This window comes from Physella acuta, unplaced genomic scaffold (assembly GCF_028476545.2).
Source record: "Physella acuta isolate Inbredline_101_S28 unplaced genomic scaffold, ASM2847654v3 ptg001264l, whole genome shotgun sequence".
NCBI lineage: Eukaryota > Metazoa > Mollusca > Gastropoda > Physidae > Physella > Physella acuta.
The window spans coordinates 130,001-143,025 of record NW_026732779.1 but is presented as its reverse complement, the minus strand read 5'-3'; the positions used below and the strand labels follow the sequence as shown (position 1 = coordinate 143,025).

At 32.2% G+C, this 13,025-nt stretch overlaps 2 protein-coding genes across 2 annotated transcripts in view; both read left to right on the top strand.

Moving 5' to 3' along the window:
* Window positions 1-323: 323 nt before the first annotated feature.
* LOC131957765 (uncharacterized) lies at window positions 324-2,914 on the top strand. The gene is made up of 5 exons (XM_059322534.1): window positions 324-351; window positions 875-1,012; window positions 1,121-1,390; window positions 2,258-2,461; window positions 2,811-2,914. Exons 1-5 carry the CDS (start codon window positions 324-326, stop codon window positions 2,912-2,914), a joined length of 744 nt encoding a protein of 247 aa, XP_059178517.1.
* An 8,476-nt stretch (window positions 2,915-11,390) lies between these two features.
* The window catches only part of LOC131957762 (uncharacterized), a 25,197-nt gene continuing 23,562 nt past the window's right edge, over window positions 11,391-13,025 (top strand). The window contains exons 1-2 of the mRNA XM_059322530.1: window positions 11,391-11,496; window positions 11,791-11,827. Of these exons, the coding sequence (XP_059178513.1) occupies window positions 11,422-11,496; window positions 11,791-11,827 (112 nt within the window). The 5' untranslated portion in view covers window positions 11,391-11,421. The remainder of the gene's footprint in view (window positions 11,497-11,790; window positions 11,828-13,025) is intronic.

Genomic DNA, 13,025 nt, shown 5'->3' with positions numbered 1-13,025 from the left:
AATTATAGACTACTATTTAAATTACTATAAAGAAAAGCGTGGGTGTCTTCCATAACATTAGTAAAGGAATCCAATAGATACTAAAGTGACCCACGCTTTTCTTTATAGTAATTTAAATAGTAGTCTATAATTTATTTTCTACTTTTTAGTGCATCATTACATAAAAGCTTGTTATTAAAACGTTTTTTATGAATTTTTTTTTTTCAATATAAAGTACATACGATTTGATAAAAACAAATAAAGGCCGTATAACTAAGATATCTCAAGCAGGACTTTGTTTGCAATTTTATAGTTTGTTATATTTCTACGTTTCTTCGTTTAAAATGGCATTCTACGAGATTCTATACACTAGTAAAATCAAAAGGGTATAACATAATTAGGCATTTATTTATTTGTATCTTAAATATTTAAAGATTAAATGTAGCATCACATATATTGTTATTTATGGAAGTTACAATTAAAAGATTTAAAAATTATTTAGTTTAGATAATTTGTGCGAAGAAATAACTCCTTAAGAGCACATTAAGAAAAGTTTCAGTATTTCTTTCCCTAACTCAGACACTATGATTCTAAAAAATGCATCCTGTAACTTACACCCCCTACTCGTCCATTACCTTCTTGCAATTACACCATCAATTTCCACCCTCACCCTCATGGTAAATACGCCACTCACTCAAAAAACGTATTATTAACGTAGGGGAAGCCATAACCCTAAAACTTGCCCTATTCATAAATTAATTTTAAACAATGAAAAATCCATGCAGACCTAATGTGTTTATTAGGAAGAAAGAGTAATTGAGACTGCCGGCTAAAGGTGTAAAACGTCTCTAATTTTTTTTGAACGTTTGGCAAATGTGTTTCATAAACATTTCAGTGAAAGTGCATAGCCAAGAATGTAGTACAGACTTTGATTGTGAAGAACTGTTTTCATGTATAGACTACAAAAATAGTGGCAAAAAGTGTCTTTGTCGAGATGGTTTATATTATACACAAACCAGCGGATGTACTCCAAGTAAGATATTTTTTATTCAATGCTTGGTTATAGCTTTCATGGTTTTAGAAGAGATAAATGTAAACATTAAAAGAGTGTTCGGTTGACATTACTTTATATTCACACCAGTTACACAGCTCCAAGTACAAACTCCATCTGTACAAAGTAGAACAACCAGCTCCATCTACATAACCTGGTCAATAAACGCTGGAATCCCTGCCAATGTCAATTATAAAATACAAGTTGGCTCTTTAGCCCCAATTACAGCAAGTTCTACTGGTGGAGATGTCACTGGTCTAAGTCCTGGACAACAATACACCTTGTGGATCGTTTCTACGCTTCCTGCAAACAGTTACTATCCTGATCTAAATACAAATGTTTCAGTTGCATTTTGGACTTGTAAGTTTTTCTATTTAATAAAAGCTCCCATGTACACAGCAAAATAAATAAAAACGAAGAAACATCGTGAATTGAAGATTTGATATAAAGTTTACATCAAATAAAAATGTTTTGTTAGTGAGATGGATTAGGCCTACTTGCGCGCCACATTGTACTACTACTTAAGACTTAATGTCTTCCAAAACTTGTGGCATACCCCACCACGATCATTTGATACAACTTATATCCACCAATATTTTAGTTGATATTATATACCACTTATAACCGCAAATACATGCATGGGAAGATTAAGGTTATTTAGTTACCAAACAAATATGAGTTGTGCTCCACAAAAATAATTCTCAATTCATCGACCCTATAATGTTTATCAAAACATTTTTATCTCGATGTCTGTGGCTGTGAATTATCCTGCTGGTCTCTAGCTATTCCTGTTGTTTTTGACTGTCTTATATAATCAAAATAATTTTATTCTGAATTTATTTGCAGTTTGTCAAAATTTTGTTTGCATTTCCAACCTTTACGCCCGGGTTTTGGACATCCAACCGCTTGATTATTTAATCCTCCGATCATTTCATTTTAACCCTCCTCGTCAACTAATCTAGCTTCCTATCTATTTACCTAACCATATTGGCCTATCTTTAGTCCTTTTCCTATCCTTATCCCAAACCGTGTCCCTAACCCTAAGTATATCCCTCTTATCTATAAGTATCAATTTCTAAATTTTCATTATCTTTCAATGCTAATGTTTTGTTCCATTACGGTTTTATTCAATTTATTTCCCGTTTTTTTTATTTAAAAGAACTTGTTCTTTATTTCTATTCAATTGAAATTTCCCGAACCTTTAAAGTCTTATTTAACCCTTATCAGCAGGTGAAGAGGTAAACTACACAGCACTAGCCATTGGTTTAGGAATTGGACTTCCATGTATTATTATTATAATCATTGTTGCTGCTATATGTATAAATCGACACCTCAGAAACAAGAAGTTAGAAGCTATGAGGAGACAAGAACCTCGCTACAACACACCAAGCAGAACTTTTCAAGATGATCACCTTTATGGTGTGTCTAATGGTATGTTTGTAAAACTGTTTGAAATTTGGAAATTTTGAAATCTTATTGATTGTCTCTTTTATGCGCTAGATATAGCCCATATCTTATTCAAGAAATGGAATCATATCAAATTAAATCTCTTATAGTAAATGAAGTGGTAATTTACAACATATAAAATATATGGTCTTATTTGAAATGCGCCTAATACAAAGACATATTTCATATTAACTAAAGTTGACTCAAAAGGATTTGTGTACTTGATAAACATTATGTCAAGAAAATTTTGAAATGGTAGTGACTGAAAGAATTCATAATTCTACAAAATATCTTAATTTAAAATCTTAAAATGATCTTTTCTGTTGTAAAACAGAAAACATGACCCCAGTTATCAGTGAACCAGATCAAGTCAGCCAGCCAGCAAGAAATGGAGATGATGGAGATGTCTATGATGAAATACCCGACTACATTAATTAAGCTTTTGCAAGATTTAAGATGTATCCACATGTTAAAAGTGCAGTTCAAAAAAGTAAACTGACAACAAATTCATTCCTCAAGACAAAAACTATTATTTTTTTATTGCATGTAGTTTTGAAAAATGATGTGTGTATAGATAAGTATTGCGGTTTCTTGTGAAAGCTGCTAAAACTAAAAAGTACTTATCATTAAGTTAATGAAAATAAAATGTCTTATTATAGGGCCTACTGTTTTTGGAATTGATTAAAAATTAGGTGAATGAATTTTCAGATATTAAAATGAAATGTTTAAAATTGCATAATATGCCCATAATCTCCTAAAACTATTCTCTCTAACACATATTAAAAGTAAAAAAAAAAGATGACTTAATAAAATATCCAAAACAATAAATAAATAAAGGTTTTCTCTTTTTGTCATTGTGTTTTATCCAGTGATGTTTAAACATCCTGATATTCTTGTTAAACGCATGTTTTATGACCTCAGTATTTCTTCATCTCTTTGTTTCAGACAATAGAAATTATGATTTTGTTCATCATTTTTGTTGATTTCTAAAATAAGAATATTTATTATTACTTTTTTTTTAATGTACATGTTTGTAATTTATATAAAAGACGTGTATTTATTTCATTAGTAAGAATTATATTTGTATTTGTGTGTTTTGTAGAAACAAAATAAATTCAATAGCAGCAATTTTTTATCTTTAAATTGCGTCCATGTTTAATCTTATTTTTAACATAACCACATACATCAATATAACACAGAGTTTTAATTAATGAATGAGGCCTAAGATGCGGGACAGTGTAATGGAGGTGGGGTCACTAATAGATTTGGGTGGTAGAGTTACAAAATGGGGGAAAGGTGTTGAAAATATTACCTTTAGTCTTTCACTGCCCAAAATTTTTAGTCTTATTTACATTACAGACCAGGTATCCTAATATATAAAAACCCATGTGAGCACTTCTCTCTCTATGTCTCTCTGTCTCTGTCTCTGTCTGTCTCTCTCTCTCTCTCTCTCTCTCTCTCTCTCTCTCTCTCTCTGTGTCCGCAATATTTTTTGGCAATGTCTTCAGTATGTTCAGCGCTATATGAAGAACTTAAAGATACGGACTTTTGTTGAAAATAATATGGTGGATGTTATAAATGTATAAACTAAATGTTATTTAAAGAAGAAAAATAAAAATAAAGGCATATTTGAATGTGGAAACACATTAATTCTAACTAAAAATGTAGGTTGTCGTGACAAGAACGCAATAAACAATGACGTCACATGGCACATGTTTAAACTAATGAAAGAACACAAAACTGGTGGCGTCATCTTCCATTTAAAAAAATTTAAAATTTACTTTATCTATTTAAAATCTAGATCTAGATATAGAGAATAGTTTCATCAAGGCATCGTTTCGGGGGGGGGGGGGGCTCCAAAGAAAGTCTAACAGAATAAAATGAAATTTTTATAGAAAATATATACTTTTAACAGAGTCCGCCCTTCCCCCTTCCGGAAATTTTAGTCCTCCCCCCCCCCCCCCTTTGAAAATTGTAAGTGCCCCCGCTCCCCCTTCGGAAAAAAAAGTCAGGAAGAAACACTGAATTAGATCTACGGAAAAACTAGACTTAAGCCAGCCTTAGATTCTAGATCTAGACTCTAGCTCTATCTAGAATCTATGCCAATAATGAGTTTTTATACTAAACTAATAAGTTTTTTTTATTAAATATTTTCTCAAACAAGCATAACATTAACATATATAGGCCTATAATTCACGTGTAACGGTTAACCGACGGCTAGTTGTATAGAATGCCCAAACATTACAATAGCACTTTTTGCATCAGTTTTTTTCATCTGAATCTACTAAAACAATATTGATCAGTGTATCCCTTTGATGACATTTGCCAATGTTGACCATAGACAAATAGCCACATAGTCTACCAAGCTATCATAGGTGATTTCACCGTAATTTTTATAACAATGCGACAACTACTATTGCAGCCTCCTCTTTTGCTTTCTCTGGGTTATCGTGTCACATATAAGTGACCTTTCGCAGTGTGTGTCCCACCCATCGCCACTTTCTTCTTCTTAATTGTACTGTACTAGGTTCCTGTCTATATTCCGTCTATAGTCCTCACTTTGTACTGCAACCTCAATTTCAAAATCTGTCTAAGCCATGTGTTCATGAAGGTCTATATTTTTTCTCTCTGCTCCTTTTTGAGACCCGCCAAGTATCTCTCTTGTGTATATTTTCTATGTAGATTATATTTCTTTCGAGGGGGCGGTAGATGTTCGAGAGGAGCCCCCACCCACCCCTAAATAAATTATCAATGACAAAATATGTTCATTAAATTTTTTATTAAATAACAATCTTGTGTCCAACGCTGTCAACTTTAACAATATATTTTTTATAAGACAAAACCAAATCAAACCTGATCTTCGTATTAGTTGGCAAAAGTCTAGACTGAAGCCTGTATTACTCCCAACCGCATACTAGGCATCATTTCGATCACTTCTAACCGACAGATTTCTCTGAATCTTGGCACTTTGGTCAAAACCCGATGACGATGGAATCTGACATCAAATTTGACTTTATTGTTTTAGTTATTTAAATAGAAGTTCATTATTATATTAAATGAAAATCATTACTTTCTTTTTTTTTAGCTCAAAAGCTTGTTATTAAAATGTTTTTATGAATTTAAAAAAAATATTTCAACACGAGGGACGAACTAGTTTAGCTTAAATATGTTTTTTGAAGGCTTTCTAAGAGGAAATTAGATTTCGTTTTATAAGTTAAACATGTAAAAAGCGGAAATAATACTTGGAAAATGACACTTTAAGTGCGTTTTTTAAATATTTTTACAAGCTTTTATGTAACTCACTTCCTCGTCAATCGTCAGTCGTTAGTCTGCCTGTCTAGATTGAAATGCCCGAGCGAAAATGAAGGCACTACTAACTGACAGAATCGGTTCGTAATTGGTATGTGGGTCAAGACATGAAGACAATGCATCATGACATTCAATTTGACTTAATCGGTCGCCTGATTATATTTTTATGAATTAATTAAAAATTTGACCACATTAGTAGGCAGTTCTATCTAATTACTCCACACGCGCCATCACGTTCAATAGCGCGTCATCACGTTCAATAGGCGCGCAATGGTTTTTAGTGATGCAACTATATTGCAAATAAAAACATGTAAGGTACTAAAACAAATGTAATAAAAAAACGATTTAATAAAAAAAACGTTTTTATGTAATAATGCACTAAAAAGGAGAAAAAAAAATTATACACTACTATTTAAATAACTACAAATAAAAGCGTGGGTCTCTTCCTAAATATTAGTAAAGGTATTCAATAGATACTAAAGTGAACCACGCTTTTCTTTATAGTTATTTAAATAGTAGTGTATAATTTATTTTCTACTTTTTAGTGCATTATTACATAAAAGCTTGTTATTAAAACGATTTTTATGATTTTTTTCCTCTAAGGTTTAAACAATAAGGGGTTGTATTTGTTATTGTTCTATATGTGCTAGCTTTTCCATTGAATATTTCAAAGTAAATATTTATTTTCTTAATGTTTTTCATGAAAATAGAAAAGCTATAAAACTGTGTGGTAGTATATTGGTATAATTTTTAAGATAAATAACATACACATTTGCAGACTTTCCAAACTCTAAGAATCTTGGTAAGTAAAAATAAAATAGTAGTCTACTTCAGCCAATTTCTTCTATTGATAAAATAAAATTTCTTGGTAATACCGCAGTCCTAAACATTATAAACTGATAAATCACAACTTTCCCCTTCATGATAAGCATTATAATTATTATCCCTTAGTTTTCACAGTTATTTAGAAGTAATATAAAGTTATATGGTCTATGAACGTTTTTCAGGTTTTTGCAAACAAAAATAAAAGTTCACAAAATGGTAAAAACATGCTAGAATTTTGTTTTTGATTTTTTTAATACTTCGCTTGAGTGTCTTTACATTTCTTTCACAAAAAATGTTCAAAACTTTAGGGGTTCATTTGAAAAAAGGTTGCAAGCGTTTGTTTTCAACTACAATTTTTAGCATTTAGTATTGATGTTTTATAATAAAGCGACTCACACACACTCATACACTCATAAACATAAAAGTATACACTCATACACACACACTCACACACACTCAAATCTCACAGCGTTTGTACACTCACACACACTCATACACATAAACTTATACACTTTTCACACACACTCACACACAAACCTCACAGCGTTTGTACTCACACTCACACACACTCACATACACTCACACACATTCATACACATAAACTTATACACTTTGTCACACACACTCACACACACACTCAAACCTCACAGCGTTTGTACACACAGTCACACACACTCATACACTCAAAAGCATAAACTTATACACCCACACACAGACTCATACCTCACAAGGTAACCATCCACCGCGGCGATGTCTTTTGAAAGTTACATCTTGTTGCACGTAGACGGTGACGCTGACGGTCTTTGATTTTTTCCCTTGAAGATTGTCTCACCTTGTCAGTGTAACGGACACCAATCTATCAGCCAGATAGATGGCGAACGCTCCCGGATTCGTTTAACTGATTACACACAGATGGCGACAAGCCTAAATAAAAGAAAGCCAACACAGTAATTTTACTAGGACTCGTACTTAATGTCTAGGGGAAACACTAGAGAAACTACTGATGCCAACAATACATTTAATCTGCATATAACTTGTAATAAGAGTACAAAGTCGTGGCAGAACACTAGATTTATACAAGAATAAAATGGATTTACAGAATGATCAAAACCCAACTTACAATGTGTGGGAAATAACAATATGATACACTATCACAGCTTTTAACACTTCAGAAAAATCACCACCGTATACACAACACTGCTATAAGCATAAAGAATTACTTCACCACAAGTAATATATGGTTATGCTACTTAACAACTTAGTATTAGTACTAAACGGCAACACACAGGGCTTATGTCTGATCAACGACGTCTGGTCAAGTAATTGCCTCGAGACGCCTGTGCGCAGTCTATTTATAGACTTAGGCAACATGGAAGGTCACCTTCAACTCATATGGCCATTGGTTGGGGTGATCATCTGGTCTGAATCAATCAATCAGATCTTGATGGAAAATTTCTGAGTCTAAGACTCTCTTGGTAAGACAGCGGAAAAAACCGGTCATTGCACCACAAACCATATATGGTATTATAACAAAATGTAAAAATAAAACATTACCAGACCTAGGTAGGTCACATCAGCATAGAAGATGCTGTAACATACAATAGTAGCCCTATTATACTGTTTTTGGAAACTAAGATAGGTGTGTGTGGGGGGGGGGGGGTGTTGCCAGTCTGCCTAATAGTTTGACGGCCCGTTTGTTCCATGTCGCATTGTATATACAATATACTACACACATGAGCCGAGTTATACATTACATACAATGAAGCTGCGGCCAGAATGATAAAAATGCAATCATAGTGGAGCCGATATTGGACGGTGCGCATATTAGTCGGCCAATGTCTGAAAAACGCTGTCAGTACTAAGTTTTTCGAGCTTTGCTAAGCGAGCCGGCAAATACATTCTTTGGTCGCACTACGGGCTCTGACAATAACGTATATATATATATATATATATATATATATATATATATATATATATATATATATATATATATATATATATATATATATATATATATATATATATACATAATATTAAGTATTAATATTATAACTATATCAAATATTTTTTTTAAACCACCTTAATTAAACATATTAAATAAATTAAATTTTATTATTAGCAGAAACCAAATGTCATATAAAGTAAGTTAACTAGCTTTTAATTAATGTTTTAGAGAAATCGATTTAAATTATTACTTTCGTTTGAAAAATGAAAAAATATCATTTTCATGTAATTTCCTGCTAACGAGATCTGGGCTGAAAATTCTGCCTTTCCCTCTGTGTCGCTAAATTTTTGGGTCACCAATGTTTAATATAATAAAATCACTTATACTAGAAATGTATGTTTTTTTAATTACAATGATTTTAAAATAAGAAAGTTTTTTATTTATTTTTTTGTATTTTGCAATTGTTGTTAATGTCGGTTGGTTACCGCTGAAAATAGCTCAGAATCGAATTTGGTGCAAAGGTTGTTTTCAGTCTCTTAATTGGACGACAAGCTAATTACTACATCTAATACTGCTATAAAATAAGTGAGCTGTTTCATTTATAAATCACTGAGATCCACAAGACTATTTTGAATATCACTTCCTTGTTAGCTATTTTTAAAACCTTCTACAGTCTACACTATCGCACCTGTGTATTCAGTGCATTAGTTTAGCTAGGTTATGTATGTTGTTTCATCGGGCAACTCAAAGACAAGATTTACACTGGCTGCTTCCTGGTTTAGGTGTGCACTGTACACACAACTACCCAGGGGAAACCACTCAGTTTAAGATAACAAGTGTACATGAAGGGAGTCTAATGTGTGTTGTAAGTCACTCGACTGCTGTCCCTTGTCACAATGTTCATTCATCAAGTAGGCCTACTGATAACAGACTGTGCTGTAAGATATTTTACAGTTTCTGTTTTATTTTTAAAAAATATAGGAGGCTTAAGCATACTTTAATAAATAATCCAGACTAATTGTGATATAAAACTAATAGACGTGTTCATAAATGTTATATTATTCGTAAAGGTGCAACATTTTTATATACCTTCTTTTACATAAAATTAACAAATGAAAACAAACTTGTTGAAATAAGTAATCGTCCGCTTTCCCTCACCTCTCTATCTCCTTATAAACGTCAAGAACTTAACCCCAGACCTCTATATAATGTTTTGAAGAAAATCAAGTATTATTTTTTTAAGCTCTCAGTTGCTGTTTTTTTTTAAAGGGATATAACAACGACAGAACACTACCAGCGAGAGTATTTAAAAAATTGATCTAAAGTTTTCTACATTCACGTTCAAATCGGTTGCAGTGAAATGAAATTTTTCGTACTCCGGTACGACTTATCTGTATCTGAAATATATAAGCAGATTACACACAACAAAATTAAAGCGACTTGGGTAGTATAGCTGTTTTAAAAGTTTTGAACCTCAAAGTTTTTCTAAAGTAACAAAGCATTTTTCTCGAGTCGTGACATTTATCAGAAAACAATATGTGCTGGCCTTTGTAATTAAGAGAAGGCTTATTTACCAAAGGTAAGTCCCTATACAATTTAAATAACTATTAAGGCTAAATTTTGTTAGTGTGGGTATCAGAACTTAAGTATCGATTTTTACCGCTTGATGCGCCAAGTAGGCCTACACATGTAATGAAGGTTTTCAAAATCTAAAGCCAAAAAAAATGTCACAGATGTTTTTACTTAGAACAATGTTGAAATCTGAATTCCAAAAACCAATTCATTCTGGCAATGTTCTCAATCTATAAATCAAAACTGAAGTATATATACGTGCTATTCTCATAAGACTTCTTTTAAACCTGTAGCAAGGTCATGTTTCAAGTACAGCAAGATGAACAATCGATAAAAGTCAAGTAATGATTAAAGTAAGGAATCGTTGATAGTTTCATTTTCTCGTCTTATTTAAATAGAGAACAAACATCTATTTCAATTAAAATCCTGAATGTACCAGTTAGAGAGATCGATTATAAACAATAATAATAGTTTATTCTAAAACTATTTTTAAAAGATCATTAAAATAACGATCATAATCCGCTTTTGTGTGTACCAATTAGTTTATTTTCATATTTATTTTTGGAAGGGGATAGTGTTATCTTCCATAAAAGATCTGCACAAAGGCCTGATTCAAATACACATAGAAACTAATGTGTAGCTGGATGTAGTCGTGCCGTCACTTAGGTGGCTATAAAGAGGGTAGAGGGTGGGGAACTCTTTTTGAACTGCATAACTGAATTATACACAGTTGCGATTAAGAAAATAGACTGTTGTTTTCTGAATCCAATTGATTTAGTAGTAAAAAGTGTGAATTAATTATCCGACCAGTAAAATATCCTACAGCAAGCATTAGAGGTGAAGAGGAATCTGTACCGATCAATTTTAAGAACCAAGTAAATAATGACCAGAATCCCTTTGTATAAACTTATAACAATTATACCATTTTACAACACATATTTTTATCAGTTTTATGTTTTGAGTATTTGTGATAAGCTTGGTGTAGTTATAAAATACCTTCGGTAAGGAAAGCAAGATTCTAGGGAGAAATAAATAGTATCATTTCACAATAACAGCACACACCTGATATGCACCCAAACTAAACTGCCACGTATCATATAGATATATGCTTGTTGCAACTCCATCTTTTTCCATTTATTGCCAATGTTACTTATAGCTATAGCTAAAGATCTATATCATCTTACCACGATAGAAAACGACAACTGCTACTGCTTTGAGACCGTTTAACTACACTTTGAATCAAACTGCTGAAATTTTATAGAAACAAGTAGTAGTTTGATTTTGCCATTGCATTATGGCCTTCAACAACTACGATCACATTTTCACCACCTCAACCTTATGCATCATCGTTATTTTTTTGTATCTCATGGTAAGTGTTTTTTATATATTTTGAATTTAGAATTATAAACATTCATACTACAACTTGGAGTCTTCAGACGCTCTATATATACTTTTGTATACTTCTTTTTTTTCTGAAATTCATTGGATGTGTGAGTTTCGGAACTTTTAATTTTGTTTAACATTTAACATTCAATCGATACTTTATTCCTTGTCTTTGTTAGTAAAATAATCAGTAATTTAGTTATTCATATTATTAGAGGCCTAGATCTACACATTCGATAATATAATTTATATTTTTACTTTTTACTTTTTACTTTATCAGTCATGCTGTCATTCGTGTGATTCGGGAACATGCCTGGGTAATGTTTTATTTAATACATCATTTGACTCTGTGTATTCATATCTAGTTGTGATTATATTTTATCACATCAATAAAATAAATTAAATTCTATTAGAATTCTTTTTACATTTTAAGCACGAATGTTAAGCTTTTTCTTTTAGAACTTTATTTTATGCGCCCTAGTCAGATAACTATTTTTTCGAAGGGATAACTTTCGAACATAAGTTACTAGCATACCCGTCCCTGAGCATTGTCGAGCTTTTAGACGTAAGTCTCACGCAATAATTTAAGTGGGTATCATCAATGCGTTACTAATCCCATATTCTTAGACGCGTGACCTTATTTACTAAAGCTGAGTTATTTAAATGTAAACAATGCCTGCGCTGTATTTCTTGGATCATATTTTTCTGTGCACGGGTTTCACCACACTACAGCACAGTACGCCCCAGGGTGTGGTGTATGAAAGCCTTGAACGTAGGCGTCATAGTGCTCACGGGATTATCTGGGGCGAAAAATTGCACCTTGCTGGTGTGCCACCCGTGTAAAATTTTGTTTTCCTTGGAGTATTCTCAACAACATTCCAAAGTTTCATGGCGATCGGATGAAAGGTGTAGTAGTGCATAAAAGAAAATTAAAGTCTGACGAAATATATTAGGAGGGTTTCATAATTACTTTACCAGTCATCTATTCTTAGACCTTGTTTTCTAATTTTTGAGTTATTTAAATGTATATATTTCGTCAGACTTTATTTGTATTTTATGCATTGCTACAAATTTTATACGATCGCCATAAAACTTTGGAAAGTCGTTGAGAATACTCGTGGGGAGATTTTTGTGAAAAATAAAATCCATTTCGCAAGGGTGGCGCCCAGGTTGTTTGCAATTTGGCGCCCAGGGTTCTGCTGTGAGCGCGATAGCGACTACGTTCGTTTTAAATAGTGTTATCAACAAATATGTACTATAAAATAAGCAATAAGTGAAAGCTTATTCAAAATAACAATAATACCTACAAATATTGGGTTTACTACTGCAAAGACTGAAAAATTAATAAACCCACTGCTTGCTATATTTTTACACTTCTTAAATACTAATAGAAATTAAAACCTATATGACACACATAAAATAATAAATTTCTTCAGGGACGAAAATACAAATCAAGGAACATTAATTACAATTTACTTTATAAGTTTTGCTCATTTAAGAAATCTTTTCATTACA

What these genes read in the sequence shown, in the direction of transcription:
- LOC131957765 (XM_059322534.1), top strand. Translation starts at nt 324, where the DNA reads ATGGCATTCTACGAGATTCTATACACTA. An exon ending in CTACGAGATTCTATACACTA is followed by an intron (nt 352 to 874) that starts GTAAAATCAAAA and finishes TAAACATTTCAG; the next exon opens with TGAAAGTGCATAGCCAAGAA. An exon ending in AACCAGCGGATGTACTCCAA is followed by an intron (nt 1,013 to 1,120) that starts GTAAGATATTTT and finishes TATTCACACCAG; the next exon opens with TTACACAGCTCCAAGTACAA.